Source organism: Stylophora pistillata, chromosome 7, assembly GCF_964205215.1.
Source record: "Stylophora pistillata chromosome 7, jaStyPist1.2, whole genome shotgun sequence".
NCBI lineage: Eukaryota > Metazoa > Cnidaria > Anthozoa > Scleractinia > Pocilloporidae > Stylophora > Stylophora pistillata.
In genome coordinates this window covers 25,856,323-25,878,397 of record NC_142525.1, presented here as the reverse complement: position 1 = coordinate 25,878,397, position 22,075 = coordinate 25,856,323, and the positions used below count along the sequence as shown (strand labels likewise).

The 22,075-nt window shown below is 41.3% G+C and overlaps 2 protein-coding genes across 3 annotated transcripts; one reads left to right on the top strand and one right to left on the bottom strand.

Moving 5' to 3' along the window:
* Positions 1 to 869: 869 nt before the first annotated feature.
* LOC111335558 (uncharacterized) lies at positions 870 to 12,001 on the top strand. Its single transcript, XM_022941498.2, has 2 exons — positions 870 to 1,246; positions 1,866 to 12,001. Exons 1-2 carry the CDS (start codon positions 1,016 to 1,018, stop codon positions 11,148 to 11,150), a joined length of 9,516 nt encoding a protein of 3,171 aa, XP_022797233.2. The 5' UTR covers positions 870 to 1,015; the 3' UTR covers positions 11,151 to 12,001.
* Positions 11,632 to 22,059, bottom strand: LOC111335631 (5-hydroxytryptamine receptor 4). 2 transcript variants are annotated; one of them, XM_022941611.2, is made up of 4 exons: positions 21,781 to 22,059; positions 19,330 to 21,059; positions 13,776 to 14,207; positions 11,632 to 13,322 (listed from the first exon to the last, which is right to left on the bottom strand). In XM_022941611.2, exons 3-4 carry the CDS (start codon positions 14,147 to 14,149, stop codon positions 12,677 to 12,679), a joined length of 1,020 nt encoding a protein of 339 aa, XP_022797346.1. In that variant the 5' UTR covers positions 14,150 to 14,207; positions 19,330 to 21,059; positions 21,781 to 22,059; the 3' UTR covers positions 11,632 to 12,676. The 2 variants fall into 2 exon arrangements, with proteins under 2 accessions (XP_022797346.1, XP_088584464.1); XM_088728338.1 differs by having other exon boundaries at positions 20,749 to 21,059.
* Between the last annotated feature and the right edge of the window lie 16 nt (positions 22,060 to 22,075).

Below are 22,075 nucleotides of genomic sequence, written 5' to 3'. Positions count from 1 at the left end.
GAAAAAAAATAGCCCTATAAACACTGGAATAAAAACCTTATTACTTAATGACCAATTTTAACACAACATCATTGTTTTAAATATCTCGAATCAATAATTGTAATACTTATTTGTTCAAAGTTAGGGTCAAACACACTTGCGCGCAGCGCTGAAAAAATAAACACAAGTAAATCATTCGAGGCTCTCGTGACATTTTACAAAACATAATAATCTTGTAGAGTTTTTTCCCAGTTCGACTCCATCGCTTAGCTTTAGATCCTTTACCATTATCGTAACGTATTCATACGAATATCAGAAGCGGCCTCCTAAAGAACTTGTTTTATTCATAAGTCAACAACGTCACCCATAATTTTACTCATCATCCTTCCCGCTGTCAGATCGCATTTACAATAATGACAAGGGCGAGTAAAGCTATAGAATTTAAACCACACGATATGTCAGTGTCATGCAGATCTCAAGACTTCCTTTATTGCACAATTTTTTCTAAAGTTGTCAGTGTTGTCTTTGCGTGGCGACTCGTTAAAATGTCCCTACAGGAGATTATTGTAATGAAAATGTACTTAGCAAAACGTGTCCGGTCGTTCGTGAATATTCTTTTGGCCTATGAACCGCAGAAACTGTTTCTTAAATCCCACAAATACTTCTGTCAGATTTCTGTATACATCGTTTATATTTTATGACAAAACCCTAGCGGTCAAAACAACCCATTGTGACGAATTCAAGACTCTTGGCGTTGTTATTCCGTGGGAGGGTCGCTTTTTTTTCGGCGACACAAAAACTACCTGAAACACTATTGAACAATGGCAGCAAGGGTAAATCTGATTGGCTCTTCATCAAAATTTTAACAGCTGGTAATTCAGCCGGTAGACCTCAAGGGACGTAAAGTTTATGAGAAAAAAATCAACTCTCAACTCTTCAACGGGAATACGCACACAATCTTAGTGTCGCAACCTCGCGAGAGCGGGTGTTTCGTGAACGCTTGCGCTCGTCAACTTTCGCCCTTTATAGACGAAGAATGGAGAATCGAGTTGTTACCAGTGAGACAAGGCGGACAATGTCTTCGGTAGAAACATTCAGTTCTGTGTCGTCTTCGTACAGCACGAATAGTGAAAGCTTAGCAGTTACGGGTGAAGATGTCACTATGAAACAGCTAGCAACCGCCCGGGAAACCTTCAGTGACTTGGAAACGGCTTATCGGAAGTTCAAACTGGAGTTGGAAAATGTGAAGGAAGAGCACCGAAATGAGGTAAGACTTTGGTTTATTTGTAGCTTTAATTTATTTGTTGTACCTGCAATTGACGTTATCGCAGACTGCTTTCATTTGCATAGACGCGCTTCTGGAACTTACACCACCTACTGGTTACCGAGATCTTAAAAAGAAACAAAGATTTCTCCTTCTGCAGCTTGCGCTACGACAGACTAACTTTAATTAATGGGAGCGTTACATTTTACACAAAATCTTTACAGTAGATAATCCTGACCGAGTTTGCTATGGTGTTGAGTTTGGTCAAGTATCGTGGCATTGAAACTTGGCACTTTAAGAAGAAACTAATTAGTCGTACGGCAACCTGCGTCGAGCGAACCCCAGACAACTGAATATAGAGCGGCTTTTTGGCCAGAAACTTGCTTTATAACTAACATAAATCGGTTTCAATGTACGTGAGTTACTATGAACTTTGTTCTTTTACTTTTAGAATCGAAAATCAAAGTATAAAATGACTTTCTTGTAAAACAATTCAGAGACATAATCGGTTCGCTATGCAAATAATTTTCACTCGTATAATGATTTGATTCGACTCACGCGGAAACAAGGCAAAAAGAAAAAGAAAAACATCAGACAAATGAAGATATCCTTTTCATTTTAGGTGGATAAGTTACGTTCGCAAATTGAAAATCTTCAAAAACAGAAAACTCATCTACAAGAACAGTTGAAAGATTCACGAGCGGATGCGAAAAAGCATCAGGACGAGTTAATCCGAGTACAGCGAAAACTGACCGAGAAAGAATGGGAATACGACGCCTTGAAGAAAGATTTCGACTCGCAAAAAGAACTTATTCGAAAACTTAGAGAGGAGAAAGTAGCTCTTGAAAAGGAAAATGATGAGCTTAGACGCGAGCTTTCCTCTAGCCAGGCGCTGGTACCATCTCCTGGAGGAAGAAAGGAAGACAGTGAAGAACTCGTGGCTGTCCGACAGGAAATTACGGAATGGGAAACAAGCTACAAGTTTGTTCATAAGGAAAAGGAAGATTTACAAGAAGAAATGTTGGCTCTTCAGAACAAGCTAAATGACATTCAAGCGGATTATGACAAAAACCAGAGGGAACTGCAGAAAGAAGCACAAATCAACTCTATGAAAGCGTCCAAACTGGAAGCGCAGATGCAAAATTCTGTTAGACAGAGAGATAATTTTAAGAACCAGTTAGAAAATCTGCGAGAAGACTACAAGAAAGGAAAAGAAGCTTACAATCTTCTTCAGCGAGATTTCTTGGAAAGCCAAAAGAAGGCCGACATGTATCGCGAAGAGTTGAACGCCAAGAATAACCAGCTGCAAAAATTGGATAATTCCAATAAGGCCCTGCAGGGAAAGCTAGAAGCGCTAAAGCAAGATTTCACAAAGAATCAACTCTCCTCCGATCTCTATGACAGACAAAAAGAGGTGTTTGAGCGGGATCTACACGAAGCCGAGTGGAAAATAAACGATTTGGTCGAAGCTAACGAAGGGTTGTCGGCACAACGCGACGAGATGGAGAAAGAGCTGGCACTAGTCAAAGCGCGCATCCCTACTTTGGAGAACAACTGTGAAAAGGCCAATGAAAAAGCTAGTGAAAACGAACAACACGTCAATCGCCTTCGCCTTCGCATTGGTGACTTGGAAACTAATTTGTTTTCACTTCAAACGAAGAATAACCAGCTAGAAGCTAATTACCAGGAGTCAGCGGCAGAGACACAAGATCTTCAGAATAGGTGTGAAAGTGCAAATGAACTGGTGGCCGACTTAGAGTCTCAAGTGGATCTGTTCGGTCAGGAAAACGAAGACTTGAAGAGTCAGTTAGAGCATGCAGAGCGCAGAATTTCCGAGTTAAAGGCATCATTGCAGAGGAACGAGCAAGAAAACGAAGAACTTGAGGTATCTACCGCTGGAATGAAGACACACTTGTCGAAACTTGGAAGTCAGTTGGACACTATAAGCAAGAGCAAAGTCCAGTTGAAGTCTGACCTTGACGAAGAGAAGAGCAAAATTGCCAAAATCCGAAAAGATCTGGTCACAGCTCAAGCAAGTGCCGCTGAGTATCAACGCACTTCAGAATGGTTCAAACGAGATGCAGCTTCTAAAGACCGTACAATTGACGATCTTAGAGCTAACATAGCAGCCATAGAGGGAAAAAGCGAACCACTATACGAGGAGATCAATAAGCTCCAAACGCATATGGAAATCTTAGACGACGAGAAGAAAAGTCTTCATGGTGAAAATCTTCAGATTCAGAAAGCTCTTCGCGAGGTCGAAGCGGATTTGGCGCTCCTTAACGAAGACAAAGATCGCTTAAACGATGAACTTCAGGAATATTACAAGAAGTCATCTGAGCTTCAAGCCTCCTACAAGATCTGCGATCAGGAAAGAATGGACAACCACCAGCAAGTACTGATGCTCACCAAGAAAGTCGAACGCTTAGAGGCTGATCTGGCTGAGGCCCTAAAGGAGAAGAAATGGCTGGAGGCTGAGCTTGAAAACTACACTGGGAACGATCGTAAGAATGTTGAGGAGGTAGACATCATGAAGACACAACTAGTAGAGGTGCAAAGCATTATGGATGACTACCGACGCGAAGGAGCCGATAAAGAATCTACCATCGAGCAATTACGTGAGCAAGTTCTCTTTCTGACGAAGGACTATGATGATCTTAAAGGTGAACTTAATTACAATAAGTCTCTCGTGGATGAAGTTGAAAGTGACAAAAGAAGACTTCAGGAACAAGCCGCCGCGCTTAGCGAAGAGCTTTCAAGGGTAACTTCCTCTTACGAGTCCGCTAAAAGGAAAAGCGATCAACTGGAAGTCGACCATAGCATTGTGGTAAAGAAAATAAACACTCTGGAAACAACGTACAAGAAAGATGTTGATAAGAATGCAAGGCGTGAGCTGGAAATTGAGCGCAACAGAAACGGAGAATTAGAGAGAGAGTTGTCTGGATATCGCAAGAAAATTGCAGAAGTAGAGGCAGAATTACAAGCGGCAAAGAAAGACAAAGAAGAACTTGAAGAGGAGCTAGATGAGGTAGAAGGAAGAATATCGGCACAGAGCCAAGACATCGAAAGATTGACGCAAGAGAACACTGAGATGACTCAGCGAGTGACATCGTTTGATCAGAAGTTAAAAGAGAAGGACAACGAAGTAAGCACGGCTTTAAGGCTTAAAGATAAAGCAGAAGAAGATCTGTACAGCGCAAGGACACGCTCAAATAAGCTTGAGTCCCAGGCTGAAATTCTACAACGGCAGAAGTTGCAGTTAAAAGATCAGCTAGACGATGCGAACAACAAACTGCTCCAGTGCCAAGAACAGATTATGATTCTTGAAAGTCAGGTGCTGGAGAATAGGAAGATCAACGAGACTATGAACAAGGTGGTCGGAAAGAAGGACAAAGGTATAGAAGAACTGAACAACGAGCTCAGACAACTTGAAAGGGATTTCGATAACACTAAACAAGATCTGATAACTGCTAGAGTCACTTGCGAGGGGTTAGACGCTGAGAAGAAAGACTTGGAACGAAGACTGGGCCTAGCTCAAGACCGTATCGATAATTTAGAGAAGGATGTCAATACCCATCGTGACGGGCGCGGCAATCTGGAGCAAGAGATAAGCACCTATACATTCAAGATCACTTCAATTGAGACGCAGCTGATCAACGCCACTAAAGATAGGGACCATTTCAAGAACGAGTACGAAAAGCAGCTGGCAAGCAACAGAAAAGTGAAAGAGGATATGCTAAGCATGCAAAACCAGGTTCGCGAAAAAGAGAGGGTGATAGACGGCTTACGAAAGGATCTTCGCGACAAAGAAAACACTCTTGAGAGATTGAAGTCATCAAAGGCAGGACTAGAAAACGAGTTGCTACAAGCCAAGAAAGACCTTGAGACCTACAAATGGAAGAACGAAAATCTGGAAGACAACGTGGTGAATCTTACAGAACAGATTCAGAACTCAAACATCGAGATTTCCAAAATGGAGGTCACCCTATCTGCGTTAGAACGAGAAAAGGAGGACAGAGACAAGAGTATAGCGCCAAGTGAGGATAATTATCACGAGCTAGAGGCCATGTTAACTCAAAGCCAAGATCGAGAGAATTCTTTGAAACAAGAGCTACATTTGCAAAAAGCTAGAGTGAACAAGGCAGAAGGGGAATTCAAGCGAGTTCAACAGCAAGGCATTGAGCTTCAACATGAGATCAACATATTGAACAGAAAAATACACGAAGCAGATGAGGGCAGGAACCGGGCAGACCGTGAGAAGAGAGCCCTGAAAGATGAACTCATGGCCACCAGTGGAAAATTATCTGACTTGGAGGTTAAGTTTGAACACGAATATCGAGAGAAACTTTCCTTACAAGGACAACTGGAAGACGCTATCACCAGATCAGCAGTCAACCGTGAAGAGGTTCTTAAAGTTGAACAACAGCTTATCGAGCAAAAGCTTGCCGTTGACCTACTAAACAAGGATATTACACAGAAGGAGGACCACATAGATCAACTGAAAGCAAGCAAAAAATATCTAGAAGAGCAGGTTCAGTCACTGAAAGCAAGTTTAAACATCAGCCGTGAAGATTGTCAAAGGCTAAAGCAGGAACAAGAACGTCTTCAAAAAGAAATTTTAAGACTGCAAGATGGCGTTCAAGAAGCAGAAGGCCGTACACAGAAAACAGCGTACGAGCGAGATCGCGTTCAAGAGGAAACACGCACATCAGTCGTCAAAATTTCAAATCTTGAGCAGCAATTGGCTGACTCTAATAGAGAAAAAGATTCCCTAAAGGATAAGTTAGAGGACTGGAAAGAATCGTCCGCACGATACCGCGATGAAACTATTACCTTGGAAAGCGAGATTTCCTCTCTCAAGGCCACAGTTGACACTCTCACTTCAGATATAGACAGCAAAAACAGGCAGCTTGAGGATTTGAAGCAAAGGAAAGCCATCATAGAAGAAGAACTCCAAGATACGAAGAGAGTCCTCCGAAAGAAAGATACTGATCATGATAACTTGATCTCAAAAAGGAAAGAAGTAGAGGAATCTTACAACATTGCTGTGCAGAGGATCGAGACGTTGGAGAGCAATCCGTTCGGTTCAGACGAAGAACGCAGGTTTCTCGAAGAGGATTTGGCAGTAACAAAGCGAAAACTTACAGAAACAGAAGTGGCCTTAAAAGGAAGTACAGACCGAGAGAAGGACCTTCAAGAGAAACTTATGGCTATTCACTCGCAATTGTCAAGACTGGAGTCCAGCAGGGAGACCCTACAAGAAAAGAAAACCGAGCTAGAGCATGATTTGTACGCCACACAAAAAGAGTTGGTGCCATTGAAGGAGGGATACGAGAGTGCGATGAACGAAATAGACTCCCTGAATCGCGATCTGAACGAAGCAAATGCAAAGATTACTCAGCTGGAACTGCTCTTGGATAAGGAACAAAAAGCTAGGTCTAAAATGGAACTCGAGAAGGAGGGAGAAATCGCCAAGTTAAGCAAAAACGATGAAGAACTTCTGCGAGTACAGCGGAAGTTAGTAGAGTACCAGACTTTGTGGGATCAGCACGCAAAGGAAGTCGGCGGCAAAGACGCTCTCATTCAAGATTTGAGAAGTGAGAAAAAGAACTTAGAGAGGAATTTACAAGTTGCAAGGGACGAACTGGCTAGCGTACATGGGTCTATCAATGATGCTTTGAGAAAGAAGGACATGAGTGACGGAGATGCATTTGCACTGAAAAAACAAATGGCAAACTACGAACTGCGACTCAAATCTACCCTGCTTGAAAACGAAGAAATGCACAACGACCTTATAGGTTACAGCAATAAAATAGCCGAATTGGAAGAAGAAATACAGAAATTTTTGAAAGAAAATACCACCATGAAAGCAGAGCTACATGATGCCCGTGATAATGCGGCCAGAAGGAAGGAAGATTACGATGTACTCTCGAGGAAAAACACAGAGTATAAAAACACAGTGGAGGCTCTGCGAAAAGAGGTGGCCGACAAGAATGGGCAAGTGGAGTTTCTGAAGTCAGCCAACGGTTCCCTGGAGAGTGAAATAAATTCACTGAAAGCAAAGATTGGCCAGTTCAATGATGAGTTTGACAAAGGATATCAGGAAATCACGGAGCTAAATGTTGCCATTCGAGAAAGAGAATCCACGATCGGCAGCCTGGAAAACACTATAAGATCACTCCGCCGCGACAACGATAAGCTATCCCAGGAGATCGCGGCATGTCGAGCATCAACTATTGAGTACAAGAATTATTATCAAGGGGCAAAGAAGGATCTGGAGAAGTCGAAGACGGACCTGCTCTCATCAAACAACAGAATCTCTCACTTGGAAACGCGCAACGAGGCTCTGGAGGACGAAAGAAATGATCTGAAGAATGAAATCGCCCACTTGAAGAAACTCAATACCGAGTTAAAAGGTAAGGTCGAATCTTTAGATCGCGATAAGAAGAAACTGCAGAACGAGTTTAACGTTATTCAAAGGAAGTACCAAGAAATTCATAGCAGCTATATTAGCATCGAGAGCGAAAAAGCAAGAATCAAAGCGGACGCTACCCTACAAAAGAAAGTTGTCGATCTCCAGTCGCAGCTGCAGCAGGTTACCCAAGAAAAGGAAGACACAGAGAACGAACTGGACTTGATTAGGAAGAGGCTATCTAAGATGGAACAGGATTTCGGTGATTGCAATCGTGCAAAGGAGTCGTTGGAGTATGAGGTTAGCTGGCGAACCAATCGCATAAAAGAACTCGAAGACGTCATACAGGCCCTGGAAGAGAAAGACCAGTTTGGAAAAGACGAGATTTTGTCCTGGCACAAAAAGGTCACTTCTCTAGAGCAAGAGCTACAAGCAGCTAGGAACAAGATCACTCGCCTTGAAACATTCAACAAAGCATATGATGATAAGATTCGTGATCTGAACATCGATCTCGTCGAAGGACAGGAGGCATTAGCGAAAACTGAAACCAACTTGGCTAACACCCAGGAAGCTCTCGATAACAAACAACGAGAACTGATGGATAGCTACAAGAAGGTTTCAGAATTGCAGACGGCTCTAGATGCAGCTGTTCAAAGTAAAAGTGATGCACAGAGAGACTTCCAAGATGCCAAAGCTAAGATACATTCGTTGGAGGAAGAACTGCAAGAGGAGCTCAAGCGGCAAGCCCAGCTGAGAGGTACGTTGGAAGAAACGAGAGCAAGGAATGAGGAGTTGAGGGATGAGATTACCAATTTACAGAAAAAGTTGTTGGAGCTTCAGCAAGATGTGGATGACCTGCAGCGTGAGTTGTCAGAGAGGGACTATAGAATAGATCGTCTGAGGAACGACTACGACGCTTTGCAGAGTGAGATAAATGCCACTAAAGCAGATCTTTCTACCACAAGAACCAATCTGGAGAGAGCCCTAAGCGATAAAAGGGGGTTACAACACGAAAACCAAAAACTACAGCTACAGAATTCGGAGCTCGATACTTCATACTCGCTACTCAGGGACGAAAACGAGAGGCTAAAGTCAGAGTTACAAGGTTTTCAAGTACAGCTGTCTGAGCTTCAACTTAGTTACAACACTTTACAGAGGGATAGTATCACTGTGGTGGAACAAAGCACTGTCGACACTGCGCCTGAGACTGACTTTGAAACAGAAGCTTTACGAGGCGAGTGCGAGCGTTTGGCTCGTGAAGTTTCGGGACTGAATCGGAAAATAGTGACGTGGAAAGACAAGAGCGAAGGTCTGGAGCAAGAGAAACTACGACTAGAAGACAAAGTCTCGTCAATGCAGAAGACCATTAACAGTCTGGAAGGAACTAACCAAGGTTTGATCTCGGAAAGAAATCGGCTCCAAAATGATATTGATAAGCTTCAAAAGAAACTAATTGAGGTAGAAGCACTTCTGGGTACAGCTGAAAATGAAAATCGCACCCTGGGAGACGACCTGGAAGACACGCAGAAGAAGCTTCTTAAACTGGAAGCTGATTATGAGTTGCTCAAAAAACGAGCTGCACCTTCCGGGGGGTGGATCTCATCGTCAGATGCTGCCTTGAGAAGAAGTAAAGAGAGAGAAAATGAATTGCAAAATGAAGTTTTGGAGGCGCATAAGAAGAATTCAAGCTTAGAGCACGAGCTTAAATCAACGCGCGAGCGATTGGAAAGCCTCCAAGATGCATACCTAAAAACAGAGGATAAAGTGGCGCAGTTTAAAGAAGAAATTATTGTTTATCAGCGACGCATCGCAGAATTGCAGGCTAGTTACGAGAGTAGTCGTGAAAGGAACGCGCACTCAGATCAAGAAATCCTTGAATTGCAGCGGAAGCTGGAGGAGCTTGGAGACAGCAAGAAAACAAGTCATAAAGACAGGTCGGACATGGAATATGAAATCAACTCACTGCGTTCAACGATTGCAAGGTTAGAGTCACAGCTTGGAGACTCAAACAAGGAGAAAGACAGCCTCCGATTACAGTTGGTAGATTCTCACAACAAGAACGAAGAGGCTTCCAAAGAAGTAACCAGGCAAGTTACTGAGATTCACACCAAAAGCGAAGTTTTCAGGCGAGAAATTATTGAGAAGGAGACAGTAATCGAGCAGTTCCAAACGAGGGTCATTACTATGGACAGAGAGTTAGACGCCCTCAGACGTGAGTTGCAGAACAAGACAGACGAGTGTAACACACTCCAACGGGAGATTGACCAGCTGAAGTTTGAGCTGAACCAGCAAAAGCAAACCAGGTATATGAGTGAAGACGAGCTCCGTGGTGAAATAGAATCTCTCAAGTTGAAATACGACGAAATAGAGGGTGAGAAAGACGCTCTACGAAGGGAAAGAAACAATCTACAATACGAGCTTCGTTCGGTAAAGGATCAGCTGGATAATGTAGAGACAGTCTACAAAGACAGCACCGATGGATTGCAACAGGCCAACAATGATCTTATCTCAAGTCAAGTCAGGATATCGGAGCTGGAGACAGAGCTGCAGAGAGCGACTAAAGACAGCCAAAACCAGCAGCACCATTTGGACAAGGCCAACAGAGATATAGTAAGTAAACAGGAACAGATCATTCGTTTTGAAAAAGATCTGCGCACGATGAAAACAGACCTGGAGCTAATGAAGAAGAGCTGCGATGAAAAGGATGACAAGATTGGCATGCTAGAAAAGAAATGTGTCACGCTAGAGCGCGAGATCGAAAGACTCAAGAAAGATCTCTTTTTGGCTCAAGAAGATCAACAGCGAAGTGAAAGAAGGTTGAAAGACTTACAGGCCAGATCAGAAATTGCTAGAGTAGAAGTTAAACCCACTTACGAAACAAGCTTTGAGGTGCGACGAAGCCGAAAACCAGTTGATAATGTCGCTATTCAAGGGCGTGGCAGGAAAACGTCAACTCTTGCAATGGACATTGGAAAAGCCCCAAGAAGTCAGCCTGGATCACCAAGAATAGAGAACGAGCCGCTCAATCGCAACATTTCTGCTCCTGTGACACAAAGCGAACCCCTTTCTGCTTTCATCAGACCCGAAAAGGACCTGAGTGCGACATTTGAAGAACCAGTCATAGAGGTACAGGCAAGGCCTGTAGAGGACGAACCGTCCACTCCTGATGAAGTGTTCTCCAAAGATGCTCCAGTGGTTGTCAGATCCTACGGGGGAAATGAGATAGCAAATGGTATGACGTCATTTGTTCTAACACGAACCCATTCACGAGTCAATGAGAGCCGCACGGAGTCCCATACCGAGTCCACAACGGACAGACGAAGTACCACAACTCACGGCCGAAAATTCAACGAAGAAGTCGAAGTAAACCAGAGGACCATGACAAGTGTGACCAGCGTGTCGGAAGACCTGGCCTTCGCTGAAGGAAAGATAACCACGCCTCGTGGTTATGGCAGCAGAGGAGGCTGGGATAGGAACTCTAATTACTATCTTTAAATTATGCTTTCTTTTTAATAATAATAATGGGACACTTTTATAATTAATTTCGTGAGCCCGGGACCCATATAATTTTAGCTGGGTTGACTCATCAGAACTTAGAACCAATTTAAATCGTGAAGTCTTGCTAAGCGCAGGAAAATCAACCTGCAGCTGACGCAAACAGCGCGTATGGATTTGCGTGTAGTAGATCGCTTGTGACATGGCCGCGAAGAAGACATCTTGGTCCCAACTACAAACCATTTCATGTTGTGAGGGCTCTTGAAATTGATTTTTCTTGCATGGGAAGTTATCATAGGTTTTGTGGGTTTTTAGGAGCAACAGATACTACACTTAAATTCAGAGATTTTTTGAAACACCATCTGATAAATGCCTTTTAATCGTGTCTAGCTAATAGTTAAACGTACTTTGTGTCAATCTGACATTTTCACTGCAAGCTTTATCTAATCATTTCATCTCAAAAATCATTTTGACTTCTAGAAAGTTTCATCAAAATTTATTTGAAATGGCATGATAATTCCCATTTTTTCGCATACGTTATATTGTATAATTCGTAAGGTTTGATTTCGCCCTTAAATGTGGGAGATTCATATATCTTAATGTATTTTGATTTGTTATTGAAGCGTAATTACATGGATGTATGGTGTTTTTTTTTTAATTTTTGCTATTTTTAGAAACTTGGTTCTGAAATTAATCGTTCTTAGTGACCGGATTTTATAGGTAAACGTTGATAATAGTGATAAAACGCATGTAGCGGGTCTCGCTGCGGTTAAAAATTTGAACATTGTTTGTACTGTATTTCATAGTTTTCAGACTTAGATGCTGAAATAAAGTTACTGTCTTTCATTTGAGCATATGATTCTTCAGTTATAAGGTGCATAAATAAGGTGGAGCTGCACGTTCAAGGGCGAGCTTTCCTTGGTGCCAATTTTCAATCCTTGATCAGTTTTTCTCTGATAACTTTCAACTTTTCCGTAAACCGGCAGGTCAGTTTTAGGAAACAATTGTCCTCTTTTGTCCAATTCCTTAATTTTCCCCTCCTTAGTTACTCTAATTTCACCTCTATTTAGCGCTTACTTAATTATATTAAGCGGTGGTTGTCACCCTTTATTAAGTCCCATCGGTCTGTTTGTTTTGTCTTCTACTTGTACTGAAAAGTCACTTAAAGCGGAACCATTCAAACAAAACGAACAATAATCTTTCAAGTATGATTTGGTCTATGTTTACCTCCCGGAATCAATGTTAGAAGTATTTTTGAAGAGTTTTTGTACAATAGTGGTTAATTATGGATAAAATGGCCTTTTTTGTAACATCCCCATCATGTGGAACCTGTTTTGAGCGGCCAACCTATATCAGTAAGCAGTTACCCTGCAACGTCACTCTATGGTAATACTTTCTTCACTTGATCATGACTGCATTGCGTCATGTCTCCGTCACAACGACTGTGATATGTTGTGATACATCCCCTTTCGACTTCACTGGCTTGTAGCCGCAGTAATCTTAGCAACAAAGAGGTAAGTGTTTTTTCATGATCTTTGCGTGAAACTGGTTTCAAAGCTGAGTGGCTGTACAAGGTTGTCAGCACCACAGCATTTGACTCGCCCACAAATGACGCACTGGCATACTTGGTGCAATTCGTTACGAAATGTTCTGTTCATCGTGATATAGATGATTGGGTTACAGGCTGAATGCACGCCCGCTACAAGAGTCACTGAATGAAAAACAATTCGTGAAATGCTAATTGTCGGAAGTGACTGCAGAAAATGGACAATGACAAACGGGGTCCAACACACAACAAAAACGAAAAGCACCGTGAAAACCACTTGCGCTGTCTTCGTTTCACGCCTAAAATTTTTTTGTGATTGCCTGTTGTCACTCCATCGTTGCACTTGCCTCTTGTGGAAACGCACCTTGAGGAAAATTCGTAGATAGCAGTAGAACATTGTTAATAATGGGATCACAAAACAGCTGATTATCACAAGGAGGATGTAGCCGCGTCCCTCGCTAAAAGAAATCTTGCACATGGTGCTCAGAGAGCTGTGTGCGTATTGGTTCCAACCAAGAACTGGGAGAACACCAATGATGATGGACCACGTCCAGACTATGGCTAGTAGTACCCAGGCCTGTTTAGGGGTGATCTTACTGCCCGGTGGGGAAACTATTGCACGATACCTGAAGAGAGAACGGTCAAGATATGAGTAAAACATGATGATATAAAAATCTTATTCTGTCACTTACAGCTGAAGGTGAGAAAGTATCACACTTTAAAAAAAATCACTTTCAGATTCAAGAAATCTAGTTTCCCGAGAATTGATGTTTCATTCCACCATCTCGTCAAATTTACAACAGAAAATTTTGCTCTTCTTAAATCCTCAAGGGTTAATTTTCCAAAATCGGTTACGACCTAAAAAGGAGATTACCGTATGAAAAAGCTTTACACGTCTAATTCATTCGACTCCTAGCGTAATTCTCTCTGCCATAAAAACCGACAGCTGAATGTTTAACCATCTACGAAAATATTCCTCCTCGGGATCTCGTTCGATAGTGCCGCGCTAAGAAAGAGACTATAAATTCTTATCTTTGCCAGCCTCTTCTCTTCATTTCCTCAAAGAAACAGTTTCGTACCTGTCAAAGCTGATAACCGCCATTATTAGAATAGAAGCTGCACCCGCCATCATGTTAGTGGCGCCATTGAACTTACATAACGCCTCTCCAAAGGGCCATCGGCGAAGCAAAATCGTCACAACAGAAAATGGAAACAGTAATACCGCAATTGAGAGATCCACAACAGCGAGATTGGCAATGAACATGTTTGCTACTCGCACGCTAGGACGGCTTCTTTGGCGGTAAGTTACAATTAGCACCAGAAGATTTCCAAGAATTATTAAGGTCATTATAAAGATGATCACAGCGGCGTGAAGAGCTGTTGTCAAATTACTTGCACTTGAATTGGAAGAGTTCGTCTCTGATACCAAGCTTTCGTTTTGTATCGAGTTCATTGCTTCGTGGTCGCACAGGTTGTTCAGGAATTATTTTCTTCCGGACACTCGAGGTGTTCTGTAAAGACAAAAAATACAGACGAGGTAAATATAAATTGCTAGAAAATCGCGCAAATAAGAACTGGATTGGAGAAAAAAATACTACGTCTTGAAAATAAAGAAAATAGATAAATACGACGTACTTGTTTCTTTAGACGCTAAAACTGACTACAATTTCAAGATTTGCAAAACACTCAGATATAGAGCAGAATCTAATTTGGGACACTATGCTGCTTGCTTGAGGCTCTTCAACAATTTATTTCTGAACCCATCACATATTGAGCAGTTTATTTCAAAAACACCACGAATGATTTCAATGTGTTGTTTAACTTTCTTGTCTTGGGACGGAAACCCGGTTTTTCTTCAAAACAAACATATATGTCTGAGTGTATAAACTAATCCTTGGTTGTTAATTGTTCTTCACTTTGCTGTTCTCCTTTCGGCGGGGCTGCATCACCAGGTATTTCCAAAATCAATACAGTTTTAACCATTAATTGAAGACATCTTCAATTTAAGGAATTAGCGGTGCGCTTTTGAATAGTTACAATTGATGATAAAAATTAGCTTCAAAGAAATGAGGAGCATTATATTTGTACAGTAAAAAGCTTAAGGTAAACAAGCCTATGTTTCTGATTGCTTTTGTTTCAGTGTTAATTGCCTTCTATAATTTTACTAGATCATTCCTGATAATTCAAGATTTTTTTCTAAGTTTTTCAAGTTCAAACTCATCGAGAAACTTTTATTGAATCAATTCCCTTAATTGGCAATTTTTAATTTTTTGTGTTCCAAATAAAATGAAAAGGTAGAAATATTAGCTTTTTTTGTGATATTTACTGTTCAGCACTATTAAAGTGGGTCTTCTGAAGATTAATGAGTCCAAAGCACTTAGTTCTTTTTGTCATTTTACGTCCGGAATCTGATGCCATCAGGCGTTAAATAGGACTTTCCAAAGGATTAGATCAAAGACAGTGTCATATCCGATTAGGACATGTAAAACATTCAGCGACTGATTTCAACTGGATAAAGATAGAAATAAAGATTGATCGGATATTAGATACGACAAAACTAAAATTTTGGCAACTTTTACTTGCAAACGAAACACATGAGCCTACTGGAAAACTGAATCGACTACATGAAGTCGAGGCTCACCCAGAAACTTCCCAAGACGGTAGGAAGAACTTGGAAAATACTGAACAATGTGTGTGAAGTGAAGTGCAATCTCACAGCTGAAAAACCAATTCTCGCGAAAGGTTTCACCCTGGAAACACATATTGTGATTTATGTGACACTTTTTTTTTTTTTTTATAGAAATACGATTAAGTAAACTGTGTAATATGTAATAGTGACATGTAAACAAAGTTTTTTTTTTCCTCAGGCGCTCTGTTGAGGCACGAGTTATAAATATGGGTCGTTTAGGTCCATTCACAAATTGCTGTTGAGATTGTAGAACGCATATATAAGTTAAAGTGTTTCATGTGAGGTTGAAAAACCTGGCAAAGGGAGGGAAAACATCTTTCACATGCTCTTCATTCTTCAAATGCTGTTGAGGCTGGTAAAGGGGGGGGGGGGGGGTGTCAAGATCACGTTTCACGGAAAATAAATTGGTCCTTTCACAATTCACGGTCATTGTTAATTACTGTCGAAACTACAACCAAAATCACGGTTCACGACGAATTAAATACTTCTTTCTCATTTCACAGAGAATTATTTTTGAAAATCACGGTTCACAGCTACTCGGTGAAATCACGATTTACGAGAAAAAACAAGCCATTTTACGTTTCCCGGGAAAAAAATGGGCATTTGCGAATCACGAAAATATACCACCCTCGCTGTTCACAAGCCTATCACGTGGCAAATACATCATCCAAGTGAAGTACATTAAGTTTGAAAATCGAATGCAGAATCTTTTTTTGAAGTTTCGCTACTGCGTACACCTAAGTACCCACAGATAAACATCCAGTCTTCGATAAATATTGTAACGTAGATATTTTGGACTTATACTTAAGAAATGGTAAACACCACAGCGTACACTATTGAGATATGGATGCACGCGGGAGGTTGCTAAGCACGAAAGAAGCCCAAGAGTCGCTCGAGGCGATAGCCGAGAGTGACTCTAGCTTCTTGAGTCGTTATTTTGGTTCTTGTGTCGTTATTTTACCGATTTCACTAAAGAAGAGAAAACCAGGATAAAAAAAAAACCGCTTAAATCAAGTGATAGAAAAAACCAGGAAAGATTTATTACTCGACGTTTCGGGGTCATCGTGACTCCATTATCAAGAGACTAGTTTAAAAACATGCAAATAAGGAAAGGTACAAGAATAGCATAAATTAGACTGAACGGCTTAAACAAACACCTTGGCGCGGATGGAATCCGTTTGCACGTTCAGTGTTGGCTTACGCATGCGAATATACAACATTTCATTAACAAGGCAATCAAATTTGCCGTTACATTTCGTGATGACGTTGAATTGCTCGATCAAGCGATCCAGTTTACCATGGAAGTCGAACGGGAAGGAACCCTTCCCTTTCTAGGAATTGAACTGCTTAACCGTGCACCAAAGATTGAGAGTAAGGTCTACATCAAAAGAACCAACACGGGTCTCCTTCTGCATTTCCAGAGTCATGTTGACATTAAGTACAAGCGCAGCCTAGTTAACACCATGGTGGATCGCGCTTATCGATTATCTTCTAACTGGTCTTTCTTCTCCGAGGAATGTGACCGCCTTAGAAGGGTTTTTCATAACTTGAAATACCCAAAGCCACTGGTTGAAACTACAATCAAGCGGTTCGTTGAGAGAAGGATTTCATCTGCAGAACCCTGTCCATCACCAGACGTACCATCGGAGACTGTGAGATTACCCTTCAAGGACCAGTCGTCAGCTAATCATGTTAAACAACAACTGAACAGTCTAAGCTCGAAGTTAAGCGTGACTGTCCAACCAGTGTTCGTTAGCCCTAAGCTCGATCAACAGCTTAAGCAACACGAAATTAAGCCCCCTATTGTTTTTTTTTTTGTTTTTCAGGCGCCCCCGGCCACGGACCCTTTAGTGCAATGGTCAGTGCTGCAACGGCCGGACGACATATATACTTAACGGAACCGGAGTGCAATGGTTCCGCCGAGTAACGCCTGAAGGAGGGTACACCAGTACGCCAAAATCGCCCAGGAATCGAACCTGGCCCCCCGGAAGCGCTCCCCGCCTAACGGGGCACCTGAACAGTCGGGGTGTGCAAGGACTGCTTAACCAACAATGTGTCGTTTATGAATTTAAATGTAACCTGTGTGATGCAGGGTATGTGGGCTATACTCGTGGTCACTTACACGAGCGCGTAGAAGGGCACACAAGGAAATCATCTTCTATCTACAAACACTACCACCTCCAGCACAATAGTGAAATGCCTGAACGCTTGATCGAGCAATTCAACGTCATCACGAAATGTAACGGCAAATTTGATTGCCTTGTTAATGAAATGTTGTATATTCGCATGCGTAAGCCAACACTGAACGTGCAAACGGATTCCATCCGCGCCAAGGTGTTTGTTTAAGCCGTTCAGTCTAATTTATGCTATTCTTGTACCTTTCCTTATTTGCATGTTTTTAAACTAGTCTCTTGATAATGGAGTCACGATGACCCCGAAACGTCGAGTAATAAATCTTTCCTGGTTTTTTCTATGCCTTTGCTTTAGCAAATCCCTGCTGATCAAGTAAATCAAGTGAAATCGGTAAAATAACGACAACAGGAGCAAGCAACACACGTATGGAATAAGGTAAGCCATTTTTATTTGATATTTTCAATTTTAACTATCTCTATGGCTATCTTGTAGAAAATCCCATACAAATCCTCATAAATCGATATGCAAATTGTGTTCCTTGTGTGGTTCTCAAATAGAGCTTGGGCTGCCTGTGCTCAAACTCCCAAGATCTGATTGATAATTCTCCCCACTAACTGCTATACATTTTCTTGTGAATTTGGTGTTAGATCAAGATACCAATGTTTACCTGATAAGTTTGAGTATTCTCACTACAAGTTTGTTGGATAATAATTATTGTGGCACGAGGCATGAAAAGGATTTATGATTGTGGGGAGAAGTTACTTGTTAATCATTCCTTGGAGTTAACTGTTAAATGCAACCAAGACACCCAAGATGAGGCTGTTTGAAATACTATTCAAATGAAAGTTTCAGGAGAAAAAAATAAAATTCAGTCATTACATAGTTTCATTATAAGAGCCCCATGGTGTTTTCAAATTCAGTCTCAAACTTAAAAATTCAAATTTAGTTTCCAGTTTGTCTTTAAGTTTCTTAGATTCTCTTCTAACCCTCAGGTATGGGCAATTTCTTGAATACATTGGTGTATTTACAACTAGTAGAAAGACTTGGTTCTACTATGCAAGACAATACCTATAACTGTTCTTTACCTAGCATCTCAAATGTTATTAAAATATTATTGTTATTCTTTGTTTGCACGTGACATCAGCATAAATTAAAAAACTGGGGTCAGCCATGTTGGGGGATAACCACGCGTTACAATCCCTGTAACATAGCTGTCTGAAGTGTAAGTTGAAGGTGTTACGATATACTTGTCAATGCCATGCATTCTAAATAGCTGTTAATACTTGTAATTAGGCATGCCAATGCAGACTATTTTAAGACTTGTGCTGTAGTTTGGATTGTAATACCTTTATTTTGTGTGAATGGTAAATTTTTTTTGTTGTATACTACACCGCCCACGTGCTTTGCGGAAGCCGGTATGATCCTTTTACAGTACTGTTTTAGTTTCCCCTCTTATCATGCCACAACTCAGTGTTGTCTTTGGTTGTTTTGAATTTGGTTGTGTTACAGGTATGAACAAGCAAGCAATTGAAAAATGATTATTGTTTAAGCTGTCAAGGCTGTATGTTTCTTTTGTAATAAAAATTTTCCAAACTTGGTGCATATGCATATAGTTTAGTTTGAGATTCAGCTAATTAGTGATACTTGTGGGATTGATGCTGTCTTTTCTAAATAGTGATAATAACAACACAAGCTGGGCTATAACCACGCACATACTTTGTGGAAGCCGGTATTGTTTCGTTGGTAAAGGCAAAACCAGGTGAGTCTCTGGCTCCTATTGACAAAGCTGCCATAGTGTGCTACGCACTCACCAATTTATCAGAGTCCATGCATTGTACCATTTGATCGTGGTGAACTTACAACCAGTTTGATTCCAGGTACTTCATGTACAATTTTTCATATAGAGGCTGTAGTTAAGGCTAGCCACAATCTGTCATTAAAGAACTTCAGTAATTCTCAAGTGGACAAAAACACAGCTTTAAGGTACACCACTGACAAGCAACATTTGTTTAGTTTGTGTCACAGATGCTAGTCGTTAATAGATACCTATACGACAAACAACCATAAAGTTCAGTTAGCATTTTGACAAAGAAAGGAGCACCCTCGAAGTAATATTTTGGTGGTTGTGGTAGAATTGAATAACCTTGACATTTCAATCATGATTGCTCAGTTAATTTTTTCTATAAAAAGTTGGACAGATCTAGTTTCTTAAAGGCTCTTCTTTCAACTTCAAACATGACATATGATACCATTTTATCTTGCACAAATCACTTTCACAGCCAATTAATGTGCTGCCCTCAAAATCTTGTTGACAGTAGCACCACAGCCCTTCCTCTTCTTCATCACCAGATGATGTTGATGAAGATGGAATGACTAGAGCTTCATACCCTGGGCATGTATATTACTTCCCTACAATTTCAGGCAAAATGCACTTGTGTAAGAAATCAGAGGAAACAGAGCGTGCATTTTCCCAAAACTCTTGGTCAGGAAGAATTTCTGCACAAAGAGATCTATTGTTGTTCACACCACAAAATCACAATAATGAACCTCACAGATAAAGATCTGGGCCTGAACTTGGTAGTAGGCATCACTTTTGTCAAGATGAACTTTACCAAACTCATCTTTCTTTAAACAAAAGTTGGTTTGGCCAGCAGCCTCAGCGATTGTGGAATCCTTGTGTGCATATGGACATTTTATTCACACACACCCATCCCACAGCATTTGCAGTTAATAATCCCATCAGGAGAAGCTCCCAAGTATGGTCACCTTAGATCAATATTGAGACCACTGTCAGAAATTGTCAGACTGGTAAGCTTTGTGAGCCCTACCCTCATTTTCACAACCCCACCTCGTGGCCACAGTTGAAAACTTATCGGCTTCAGGGTAGCATATGGACTTAACAAGACTCTTAGCAGGTTTAGCTGTATTCGTTTTGCAAGCAGTTTTTAGATTGGAAGCAGTAATATGACCTGCCTGCCTGCCATTTGGTACCAAACTTTATATTGTGACTGCTTTCTAGTTGAAGCTTCTATTACTCCTCACTCATCAGGTGTAATCTCAAGCAATATTTGTTGACATTGCTGCAACAACTCTATGTACTGGTAATCTAACTGCGAACACTCTTCTCTAAAAAAAATGCTATTGGGCAAGGGCTTGGGCACATTACCAATTTCTTTACAAGTATCCTGCTCATTTAAAGGTGCAACAAGGGAAAAGACTGCTGGACTTACTGTACAGCCAGAAATACTTCTAAAAATAGTTTTCTGCTCTTCTTGGGTTGGGGCAGGTGTCCTGGTTGTTCAGATCCCAGGGTTAGATCTAGTAGCCATAGGACGAACCAGTGTTTCTCCACCATCAATTCATGCTTCCTTCAGGCAGAGGTAAAATCCATCTCAATTATAGGTAATGGGGATTTCTTTCATATGACTAGAGAGAAGCCATTTGTTCTTTTCCTGTGTGCATGTGGTAGAATCTCTAATTCTAACACCAGCCTCCACAGCAAAAAGGTCTGCCTCAACATGAGACAACCCTTCACACAACCCTGCAATGCAATAGCAATGGGAAGCAATTACAGTTCCATGTTAAAAGTAGGATGTCCTGGGCTCTCTTTGAGCGATTCACCAAGTGAGAGTACACAAAAAGTTAATTCTAAATCCAAAATTTAAATCCTTGAGATATGCCTTATCACTCGCCAATGTGAGTACTATGAGTGATATGTCTTCTGAACTTGCAGCTGTCGTGTCAAGATCGACTAGATCGCTCTGACAAAGGGCTAAAGCTCGAAACGTCAGCTTTTTAACACTTAACGGTGGCCAATTTACAATTTCAACTTAGTTGAAGTAACCAAATTACCTAGTAAAACAAGAGTTACGTCTGATGCACGATCCTCGCAGTAGATAGCGCTATTTATGCAATAGCGAAAATCAGACCTGAAAAAAATCAAGCCTGTACGGGATTCGAACCACTGACCTCTGCGATACTAGTGCAGCGCTCTGCGATACTAGTGCAGCGCTCTACGATCCTCGCTATCTACTGCGAGGATCGTGCATCATACGTATCTACAACCGCAGTTCAAAATATAAGAACTTCATATATTCATTGTACCTGAAAACAAGAGTTGATAGCAGAGGTCGATAAAAAATGAGTCTTTTATTTTGCTCTGTTTGCTTCCCTCCGAGATCATCAGAAAAAAATGCACTACCGTGACTAACTCTGGCGAACACAACAACTTCATTTAGGTTTTTGTAAGTAGTTCACAATACCTGGATATTGAACGTTCAGAAGGAGCTCGATGTTTTCGGAGAAATCACTTTCTCTCGACGCATATCGGTCGATGCCTTAAACAGTTATTTTTTCGTGGTACCTTGACTTCGTAGGACCCTCTACACCCGCAAAGTAATCCGAATACTGAAGGTTTACATCGTGCACGCCTTCGAGAGAAGCCATTGTGAAAGCTTAGTTATCTCCCAACATGGCGGCCGCGTATGACGTAGCAAATTTTTGTCACGTGGTTGAAAACAAGGAATTCTACCATAGCACAGACACCTACATGTTTAT

What these genes read in the sequence shown, in the direction of transcription:
- LOC111335631 (XM_022941611.2), bottom strand. Translation starts at nt 14,149, where the DNA reads ATGAACTCGATACAAAACGAAAGCTTGGTATCAGAGACGAACTCTTCC. An exon ending in GCGGTTATCAGCTTTGACAG is followed by an intron (nt 13,323 to 13,775) that starts GTACGAAACTGT and finishes TTCTCTCTTCAG; the next exon opens with GTATCGTGCAATAGTTTCCC.
- LOC111335558 (XM_022941498.2), top strand. Translation starts at nt 1,016, where the DNA reads ATGGAGAATCGAGTTGTTACCAGTGAGACAAGGCGGACAATGTCTTCG. An exon ending in AGGAAGAGCACCGAAATGAG is followed by an intron (nt 1,247 to 1,865) that starts GTAAGACTTTGG and finishes TTTTCATTTTAG; the next exon opens with GTGGATAAGTTACGTTCGCA.